This window comes from Pezoporus occidentalis, unplaced genomic scaffold (assembly GCF_034315485.1).
Source record: "Pezoporus occidentalis ecotype Australia unplaced genomic scaffold, CSIRO_AGI_Poc_V1 ctg268, whole genome shotgun sequence".
Classification (NCBI taxonomy): domain Eukaryota; kingdom Metazoa; phylum Chordata; class Aves; order Psittaciformes; family Psittacidae; genus Pezoporus; species Pezoporus occidentalis.
The window spans coordinates 197,782-208,949 of NW_026914589.1; the positions used below are offsets into that span (position 1 = coordinate 197,782).

At 35.6% G+C, this 11,168-nt stretch overlaps 1 protein-coding gene across 9 annotated transcripts in view; it reads left to right on the plus strand.

Moving 5' to 3' along the window:
• PPP3CB (protein phosphatase 3 catalytic subunit beta) overlaps positions 1-11,168 on the plus strand; it is a 54,783-nt gene that overhangs the window by 32,626 nt on the left and 10,989 nt on the right. For 3 of the 9 annotated variants that reach the window (XM_062624501.1, XM_062624502.1, XM_062624507.1), the window contains exons 12-14: positions 653-750; positions 6,248-6,277; positions 7,958-9,666. In XM_062624501.1, the coding sequence (XP_062480485.1) occupies positions 653-750; positions 6,248-6,277; positions 7,958-8,136 (307 nt within the window). In that variant the 3' untranslated portion in view covers positions 8,137-9,666. Of the gene's footprint in view, positions 1-652; positions 1,668-6,247; positions 6,278-7,957; positions 9,667-10,228; positions 10,289-10,910; positions 10,983-11,168 lie in introns of those variants that run through there. The other 6 variants (XR_009965942.1, XR_009965941.1, XM_062624503.1 and 3 more) reach the window with 4 other exon arrangements.

Genomic DNA, 11,168 nt, shown 5'->3' on the forward strand with positions numbered 1-11,168 from the left:
TTAGTTTACAAGTTATTTGTCCAGCCATTGGCTATGGGTGTTGGAAAGAAAATACCAAAAAAAAGAGAGATTGAAATCAAGGGTGTAATGGAGGTGGTCAGGACTGCCTTGGAAAATTTCTGGCATACCAGAAAGTTGAGGACTAGTGGCTTTTTGTTTCAAGTTTTTGTTTGTTGTTTTCAGGTTTTTAAGAAACTTGTCTTCTTATACCTGTCTAGATCCAGAAATTTCATGATCACATTTACCCAAATAGTTTTCCACAGAACACAGTTGTCCAAATAGGGATAACTTTGTAAAGTTAGCATTTCCTGAAGCACAGAGGCTTTGAACAATATTGTGGGTTGTTTTGTGCCACTGGGATGTGTTCGGTACCTCATGAGACATTCAGTGCTAATTTCAAAGCTAATGAGTTTGCGTGTGAATAATTGCTCAGAATGTGGTTCAGAACTAATCAGCATTTATAACTCATACACAGAGGAAAGACTGATATGGAATAGCAATATTTTCCTCTTTCTAGTTGTTTGAATTTACATTCAGTCTTGACATGCATAAAGCACAGCAAAAATAGGCTCTCCCTATCCCTTATTTTACTTCAGTACAACTTTTCACGAGTGGATATTTAAGGTTTTGTTACTGTTTTTTCTCACACCAGGGAGGAGAGTGAAAGTGTGCTGACACTCAAGGGTTTGACTCCCACTGGAATGTTACCTAGTGGAGTGTTGGCTGGAGGACGACAGACCCTGCAAAGTGGTAATGATGTTATGCAACTTGCTGTGCCTCAGATGGACTGGGGCACATCTCACTCTTTTGCTAACACTACACATAATGCATGCAGGGAATTTCTTATGCTTTTCAGTTCTTGTCTTAGCGGCTGATACAAGCATAGTGTTACGTGTTAATCAGGCAATGTGAAATGGATACTTAACCAGGGTATAAAACTAAAAGCAAATTAATTCAGCAGTGTCAGGCCACATTTTTCAGACTTTCAGTTTCCCTAGTTCGCAGTTTTTCAGGTGGCGCGGATGCCTGAAGTGAGGTGACTTTATTATATATCTGGTATTGAGGCATTTGATCATTACAGATACAAAAATATAATGTAATTTTGCATCATTACATGTCTGCTTTCCATTAAAATGGTTTTATTATGGATGTGTTAGTATTTTCATTGACAATGTCAAATACTTGTTGATATTAATATAAACAAACAGCTACAGGCTGCAGAATTCCATATTATACTCCATTGATAGATTTGAAATGCGCTATGTTTTGTACCCTGGTAATTAATGCCAAAGTTTGTTCTCTATGTTGTTTGTCAAATGTTCTATGTATAATTGACCTCCCTGAATTGTCCTTGTAACATGCTGTTTCCTTCCTCTGCAGATGTAGCTGCTTTCTTAGATCTGTCTGTCTCTCTCTAGGTATAGATGTATGTCTGTATAAGTGTTATAATTAAACCACTATCCCAGACACTTGTCTGTCTCTTGATGTAGAAGCAATGTTGTAGCACCTTGTTTTTGAGGTTTGCTGCATTTGCTGCTGCACACTGTCTGTGCATTTTGAACAATAATGTACTTGAAAAATATTCAGTAATTGTTATAAAATCAGTTGAGAATAAAGGGATTGAATTTAAAACTTGTAAATAAATCAAAATAAAAGGGTGTTATTAAGTGTGCATATATTTTTTTTGCATGAAAATAAAAACTCTATACAAAATATACCTGTAATCTGGCTCATTGAATATTTTGTAAAAGGTTTTTCTTCCTTTTTTTTTTTTTTTAGTTTGTTGAAGTATTGGATCACATTTTTCGTAGGGCCCATAAATGATTAACTAGGCTCAGGGAAAATGCTGTGAGATTGTACCAAATGTATTAAAAGAATGAAGTCCATCTTTCTGCTCACAGTGGTGGATAACTAATATATACCAGTCTGAAACTGGACTTCATATCTGCAGCACTCTTAACATAGATTGTTCAAAGGCTCTTTATTGGCTGTCTTCTGACTTTACTAGAAAGTATTAGACTGTTGTATGGGACCACTGAATTTTATAACTATTGAAAGATTGTGATATATGAATGCCACTTTTTACACAATCTATTTTGCAAGAGCAGCTGCTTTTCTCATTTTGTGACTTGGGCTGTTTGAATTTTTTAAATTTTTTATGTAGTTTTTTTAAAGTCTTTCAGTACATTTTCTGTTAAACTACCAAAGCTGTTATTTTAATGGCTTTGAAACATGAATGTCACATTGAAAGTCAGTTTTTTCAGTGGACATATAATGTCTACAAGTAAGTTTATATGTCCAGTGTATGTATGTGATTGTTTTGTGAGTGTCTATAATAAGAAATGGTGTATGTTTCCTAATCCATCCAACTATTCCAAAAACATATGTTCAAGTTTAAATTTCATTGTTTAGTAAGATACTTTATTATGCTTAAAAAAATGAGTCTGCATTCCTCTCACCCATTTAACAGATTTTTATCCGTGTCGCATTATAAAAATCAGAGAGGATCAAACTGACTAGAAAATTTTTTTAACATGAAACATACGACTTTCTGTTATTGCTGAAAATGTGGGACATTTGGAAAGTATGCAAAATGCGGTTTGGATTTTTGTGGGTGTTTTTGTCTTGCCTAGAACTTCTGATGGCAGTATTCCTTAATACACTTCATTAATATACCTCATTTGTTTTAGTCATGTTGATTGTTCAGAATAACTTGTGCCAACTGTTAGTTCTCCCTAAACTGCAGTAACTTCTATGCACTGATGAGAATTTTATTGTTTCAGTCTGAAAGTAGTTTTCAAATTACTATGCTCAATTTCAAAGCTAGAGGTAAACAACAAATGAAATAATTCAATAATTAACACTTTTCTAAACCATCATAATATCAGTGAAGTCCTGTTCTTGGCAAAAATATGATCACTGATAGTAGGGCAGGATTTATTATTAAAGATATTTAATTACTATTTGAAGTATATTGTACTATGTTGATCAGTACACTATCAGTAATTTAAACTAGTATGGATTTGAGAAAAAAGAACATAGTATTTTTTTATTCTATTCTTTTGTTTGTTTGAAATTTCACAGAATTGTCATGGGGTTCCAGGTTTCAATCTTAGAAGTGCTTGTTCTTCCACGGCACATTGAGAAAAGGTCTAGTTGTGCTGGTTGCTGTTACATCTGTAAGAAGCTTTGAAAGCTGTAATAAGTTGGAGCATACATCTAGAATTTTCTAGAGAGCTTGGCTGAATTTTTTTTATCAGGGTAAATATATATATACACACACATACATATGTAAGTCACCACTGAGACAACGCATACGTGATTTTTGCGTATATGCCTATTAGAATTCATAATGTCAGTAACAATCTGTACTAGATCTTGCCAAATACCGCTTCTGCTTCAGGAATTTGTTCAGCCACACTTGCCATGTTTTGTGAGATACTCAGTGGCCATTCTCAAAGGACAGAAACTTTTTGGCATTCGCATAATGCAGAGTAGGGCACCAAATGCATGGGTCAGTCTGATGCAACGCCTTTATTGGCAATGCTTGAACAGATTCTGGCTGCAAAGCAGAACAGTCTGAGGGTGAAATACGAATTCGAACTCTAGTGAAAGGGTTAAAGACCGGTCAGTTTAAAAAAGATAGTTTTGATAAAAAGGGCAAAACTCCACCCTGTGGAAGAAGTCAATATACGATTATTTTAAATTTCAGAAATATGTGGATGTATTTTTGAAAAACAAATCATAGGTTATTTTTTGACAGCTTTGATGTGCTAGAATAAAAACAGACCTTGGGCAATCGGGCCCTTTGGATGTTTCTAAGTATTTTTTTTTTAAATGTAGATTTATGGTTTTTATTAATTCTGTTGCTTGCATAATAGTAGCTGAAATATTAAAAACCAAGTACTGTTCTTTAATGTAGCATTTCCTAGTGATTTATTCTGTGAGCTGAATCCAACAAAACTTTTCCAAATTGAGTTAAGGTTTGTTAAAAAAAACCAACGCCTAAAACCTTATTCAGCAACCTACTAGACACAAGCCTAAAGGAAAAGCTGTAATACTTCCATAGAAGTCAGTTGAACTAGCCAAATACATCTTATCTTTCATTGCTGCCCTTGCTATTAATCAGGGGGACAGTAAGATAGGATTTTTGAGGTTTATGTTGAAAGTTGGCAAGGATTTTTTATCAGATTTGTCCCTTGCGTAAAGCAGGAGGGGAGCTGCAAGTGAGGATGGAAATGCCATCGAACCCTGTTGCTTAAAATTTGCTCTCAGCTGAGAATTTTCTGAGCCAAGACATCAGGATTACCTGTTGCATTAGTATGATACAGTATTTACTTGACGTTTATCAGGGTTTACAACAAATACAGTTTTAATTCAGGTGTACCTGCAAAAGAGAATCCAACAAAATTCCAAATTGAGTCTTTACAGTGTGGGGTTTTCTTAAGTGCTTGTATTTTCCAGTCAGTTTGTTCTTTTACGCCAAGTTGAAAATCACCTTTTTCTTAAATGTGATGTATATTCCAAGATCTTTTTGGAATAATAGTACTACACGTAGAATGAACTAGGAGTAAATTTTGAAATTTGTATTTATGACAAGCTACATAATTTACAGAGATGAATCAGTATTCGTGATCTTTTCAGGAAAAGATTGAAAACAAAGACTTCACAGGTAACAGGAAATGGTGGAAAGAGGTGGTTTTTCTGCATAGTTTTGTACAGCAAATTGATTATAGTATGAAAGTATGCATTTGGTGACTTTCTAAAATAATTCTTAACTAATCTATTTTTACAACTTGAGAAGAATTCTTTCTCTTAGTGTAAATAAATAACCATCCATAGAAGAGACTTTTTTGTTTAGTTCTGAGATTGCCCTTGTCTCTGTAGGTTGACATGCAGGAAATCTATTTTTTTCCCTACCATGGAATGTGCAGTATGTAAGAGTTAAAATGCTGCATTACCTTTAAGCATTCCACATTATTTCAGTAGCGCTTAATGCAAGTATCCAAATTTATTTTTTTTTTAGAGATTCTCCGTGGAAATTATAATTTTATGCATTAGTGAGGTTGAGGCACAGTGTAGGCAACTGAAATTTTGTGTCTGGGTTTTGTTGGATAGGAAATGAGAAATAATAAACTTAATTAAGTTTAAAGCATTCTGATCTAATGCTGTATTTTTTAATATGGCTAGTTTCCCCAGCATTTACTTGAATACTGTGCTATGATATTTGTTGCTAACAATACATACCAAGCACTACACAAGTAGGTTTACCGTTATATGTGCTATTTTTTGTTAATATTTATGAAAATATGGTATTAAAGGCATGGCACATAGCAGGGGAGGTAAAAAGTTGTTATCTTTATTGAAACTTAGTGATATTTTAGGTTGTAGTTACAAATTGGTTTCTTTAGCAAGGCTGCCCTAATAGAAAGGGGGTTTTATATCCTAATAACATTATATTAAAGCTTTGACTTCTAGAGCTAAAACGATTGGGCAAAGTCTTACACCTAAGAAATTGCAGTAGATGTCATGGTTATTTAGTTAAAAAAAAATGAGTAAGCTAAACTTTTCATATTCACATTGATTCACCCACCAAGACTATGTTAAATCCCAACCTCTTCCTGCTATAGAATTTGTCTTTCATTCAGCTAAACAATTGATGAAACTTTGTAAAGATGATTTGCTAGATTTGTCTTTCCTGTCTTAAATTTCATTGTTCAGTTCTCATAGAAGTTTTTACTTGAAATACAGTGAGAATTTGATGTACTTGTTTAACTTCAGGCAGCTAAACATAAAGAGAAAAATAATTTCTTAGAATATTTTCATAGTGTACTTCCTGGTAATTTACTGAAGTTCACTACTGCGTTTTAATCTTTAGAATCAGTAGTCTCAAAGAGATTTTTAGCACTTTTTAAAATCCATACCACAACTTTAACCTACTGTAAGTTTTCTGTTGCTCCCTCGCAGAAACCCAAATGAACCCAGGAAACTGAGAGAAATGTGTAATTAATAACATCAGTTAATTAGTGTGGCTCTTAGTTACTTTTAGGTGATAAACTGTATTAGTTAAAATTTAGAAGATCCACGTAAAAACAACTCCCCAAAACCTTAATTATGATTTTAACTAACTGTAATCTAATCTGGCGTAGCATACTATATTAAATTGATCATTGCCTTTTCTGCTATGCGATATTACACTCTTCATCTTTCTCATTCATTTTGCATGCATCTGCTCACTTCTGTACAGCCACTGTAGAGGCAATTGAGGCTGAAAAAGGTATGATCAGAGTCTTTGCCATCGGCAGAGATCTGTGGTGTCTGGGAGGGAATTCAAAAGTACTCTGTGTGGGTGTGTTTTACTTTCAACTTGCACAAGCAGAGATGAATCAACTGCATTGATTCATCCCTTTTACATGTAACATTCATTTCTGGCTTTAGGATGATGATAATCTTTAATATTTTAGGGAAATTCTTGGGGGTTTTTTGGTCTTTTTTTGTTTGTTTTTACAAATTATGCAGTAGGTTTTTTGTATAATAGCATGTTGTGATACGTGGTGTTGTCTTGAAGTCCTTAAAAATGGTAGTGTTTAGTGTTGGGGTTTTTTTCTTCATTCAACTGCAAGGTTGTGTTTGATGGGGGGGTTACACGTGGAAGGAGGGTTGTTTATGCATGCCTTTTTCTCATAAAATCTATTTTAATGGCTTTGAACAAATGTTTTTAAAACTTTCCATAACGTTTCTGATAGTGCAAGATTTATAAATGTAATGGGATTTTTCTGTAGATTTTGAACATAATTTATTGACCAAATTTATTTCCAGTACATACGCCAGCCTGCCAGTATGAGGCTTATTAATTTCCGTGGATTATCAGTGCTTCTGTGCTATATAAGTAGTATATTTCTCCTTTTTTGGTGATATTGAGCAAAATGCCGTCAAATTATTTGGTATTCCGAGTATTCAACTTCAGATTATTGTCTTTGTGGTGAGACTTTTAATTTCCTCTTGCTCAATATTCAGTGTAGTGAATGGCAAACAGCATAGCAGTTAAGGGAGCTGCCCTTGGGGGTTTTCAGGTTTGGTCGCAAAGCACCATTTAATGACTGTGTTCTTTGTTTTTTAATTAAGGAAGTCAGAGATCCAAAAATATAAGCAAGTGCTGTATTCCATGCTCACACACACATGCAGGAGGTCCCATTGTTGTGAGTGGAAAGCTGTAGTTACTCTCCAAAGAATTATTTCATCCCAAAGACTTCAGTCTTATTATGTGGTCCACCATTTTCAGGTGTCAATTCAACAACAGACCTCATTTATTAAAATAATCAGTAGCAAAATAATAGCTATTTTCTACACTTATTTTAAATACATTTGTATTTAAATGGTACCATTGTTTAACCACGGTGCTAATTCAGTGCTTGTGGTTGTGTCCATTTCCATCATCCGCAATTAGCACCAAATGTGAACCACATCCTGCAGTTTTGCCTGCATGAAAACTGCAGGATCAGGCCATCGATGCTGTGCAGGATGTAAATCTACTATTTTAGAATCCTTTGCTGCTTTGCCTCCACTGCACTTGCTGTGCTGCTTAGATCTTACTGACATTCTCTTGGAGAGAAGGGGGATGTCAAGATATGCCTGACACACCAGGCAGCAGGAGCAGTTGGTGTTGATAGCTGGCCACACCAGCGATGCACAGAAGCAATCAAGTGGGTCTAAACCCCTTGATTCCTACTTGCAGAATATTTTGCTGTACTTTGTTCTTTTGTTACAAGCTGAACTCATGATTGCCGTTGAACATTTCAGGAAAGCAGGTTAGAGAAGCTTTTACTAATACAAATGCAGAGCCATAAGTTTCTTTGGCTGATTTCTTACCTGTTTTTAAAACATCATTTGTTAGAAAAAGTATATGCTTTCTACTTATTTTTCTATTACTGACATATCAAATTTGCATTTTGTTAAGCAATACGAGGATTCTCTCCGCAACATAGAATCTGCAGTTTTGAAGAAGCAAAAGGTTTGGATAGGATCAATGAGAGAATGCCACCAAGAAAAGATGCTCTTCAGCAAGATGGTATTAATACTATAAACACAACAAATGCCAATGGAAACAATGGAACTGGCAACAACAATGCACAGTGACCACGTCAGCTTCTGGTTTACTCACTCATGTCTTGCCTGAGAATTCCTAGATTACTGCTTTTTGATGTGACAACAGATGAAATAGCCAGGGGGGTCACTCGAAGCAACTACTTCACATGAGGTGGAAAACCATCTGACTTGATCCCGCTGAAGAACAACCGTCGTGCTTTTGAGACAACAGCCCCCTTCTTTACACAGTGACCTGACCTCCTGGGAGCCTGCCTCGCCTGTTCACACAAACTCCACCACTGGCTGCTGAAGTTCAGAAGTCTGCGGAAAGGATGAGGCTGTTACTGCTAAAGCACAACTAGACTAGCATCTTACGCTTATCGTTGTCAACACTTAAGTTTACAGATGGGATTTTTCTTTCGGTATAGGTAGTTTGTTTGTTTGTTTTTTTAAATCAGACTTTCAGATACAACCCTAAGAGCTAACTATTTATTAATGGACATCGGTTTCATGAAATGTCTTTAAAATGATAGATTAGAATGGTCTTAAAATATCTGAGGCTGCAAAAACTGTGTTTTAAGTAGACAGAAAAAATGCCAAAAAAAAAAATCTCGGTCACTCAGTAAAATGCTGACCTCAGGTTTACTCCTTAGATGTTGCTAATTCTCTATTGTATTCACTGTATTTTTTAGTTACAGCTTATCAGAAGATTTCTATGTAGGAATGTTTATTACTTGAACACAGATTTAAAAAACAAATATTTAATTCAGAAACTTTTTTGCCCAGCTTTTTCAAGACTCTTCCCCACGTTGAATTTAAAAAAAAAAAAAAAATTATATATACTAATTTTAAAAGTAAGAAAAATATGGAAGTGTTAATTTTAAGGTACTTTTAATTGAACTTTGTACATTGTTTAAGTAAATTTTGATTCATATCAAGTCTGTAAAGCTTGGCATTGTATTTTGTGTATGCATGTTTTCATTTTGCAAATATTTAATATATAGACCTATGATGTACATCTATAGGTTACCTAGATGTTATGGGTACTTTTAGTTTATTGTGAGTATTACGGTTGCATAAATAGCTAATAATCACCGGGCTGAATAGCTGCAAGCTTTTGATTATTTTTCAATCCGTAAAAGAAACTGAACCTGTATGAGACATACTTTTTGTTTAGGCAAAGCAGCGCGTAAGCAATTGCTCTGTTCAACTGCTAAGGCATTAGTGAAAGTGTAAACTTGAGACTGCATGTATTTTGGTATCTACAGGACTGCTTGGTTAAAATAAAAGTTGAAGCCCTGTGCTAATTTGTTCACAGCTAATGGACTGTACTGATTGCCACTGTACTTTGTTATCTATTTTGACATTTGCTACATGTCCCTCTCATCCCCTGGAACACAACTTGAAACTTAGGTCACTAGAGTTCATCTCCCCCCCCCCCCCCCCCCTTTTTTGGTTTGTTTCCTTGAAGTACAATCTGTACATACCCCTGAGTTGGAAATTTTGTGCATGTTCTGAACTATTCAAGTATTTTATAAACGGTAGCACACAATAAATTTTGTGCATGGGCTGCGGCTCCTATCACTGTGTATGGGTGTTATTTGGCATACGCAGGTCTAATCTGGCCTTGAAAACTGTTTGGGAATAGTCTTCAAAATTTAAGGTAGCAAAAAAAAGCTTGAAGGCTCAGATGTGGCTTGCAGAGAGCTGCTTGAATGTCAGTGCTATTTAATTTAAATTGTATTCCTGATTTTTTTCTTTTGCTTTTGAATTCTCTCTCACAAATAAAATACCCAGCTGTTTTCCATCTGCTAAACTGGGCATCCATTGCTGGTTTCCACAGAGCAGTGTTAGAACTGATTCTAGAAAGGCTGTTCAGTGTAGCTACATTTTGGGTGTTGGTTTGAACTAAATGTTCAAAACCAATGAGGTGTGTTGGGGCTGCTTTTTGGGGTAGAAAGGGAGGATTGCTTGTGTTGATAGTCAATACAGATAAGTCATTTAGTCTTTTTGGTATATTCTTTTTAAAATAAGGATAAGCTGCGGAACAGGGTGAGAAGATAAAAGATAAAGATCATTAAGACACAATTTATATTTATATTATGCTAATGGAGTTTTAATATTTAATTTTACTTTATTGCAGATGCGTTCTAGTTGGAAACTCTCCGCAAAGGTTGAGTGCAGAAGATCAAGTTTAAAACTGGTAAGTGTTTGGTGTTTTATATGAAGCATTCCCATACTCATGAGCTGACTCGTGTCTTCATATGTCATATTAGAGCAGGACAAGCATGTGTTACTAAGTACAACTGAAATTTTACATGATGAACATTATGATGGTACCTTCCTCCTTGTGAGCACTAGTGGAAAATTTCTCATCCTCACAAAACAGTATCTTTCATGATGTGATATCACGTTCTAGTTGTGATCAGTATTCTGACTAGCTGGAGTTGTCTGTGCAAAGAAAATACAGATTCAGTCCTTGTCTGGAAAGTCCTTGGTATAACTGGAGAGAACTGGTTATGATTCTTGCATGGCAGTAAGTTCCCAGCTGCAGTGAAGCTGGGTCTTGTGAGGATTCCCTTGCAGCACCTGGTTTGCTTGCTTGAGCATTCCCTGGCAGCATCTTTTGTCTGTAGTAGTTTTTGCCAGATATGAAGGCAGATCTGCAATAAGGGAAAATTTCTTGGGCAGTTATTGACCTGATGGGTCAAACAGGAAACCTGTGGGTTTCCTGCCACCCTTTAAGTCAGGTAACAGGATGATCCTGGTGGGTTTTCTTTGTTTGGAAAGTAGGTACTCATTTTCTGCTACTGTGTTTCTGAAAGGTGGTGTCTGGAGCTGTCTCTAATTCTTGTATTGTTGGGGAGAAGAAATTATATCCTTCCTCCCAGAAAACTGTAAGTAGTTTGCTTTGTTTGTTTTATGCTTTCAGCATTTTAAGGAGGGGAAGAAAAAAATGTGTAACCTTGGGTCTGTTCTTGGGTAGTAAGGGCAGAAGGCTTGGGAATGCCTCTGTTGGAGAACACAGGTAGCAAAAGCTGTGAGAGGCATGGCTGGGTTCTGGTTTGAGATGGAGTAGGCAG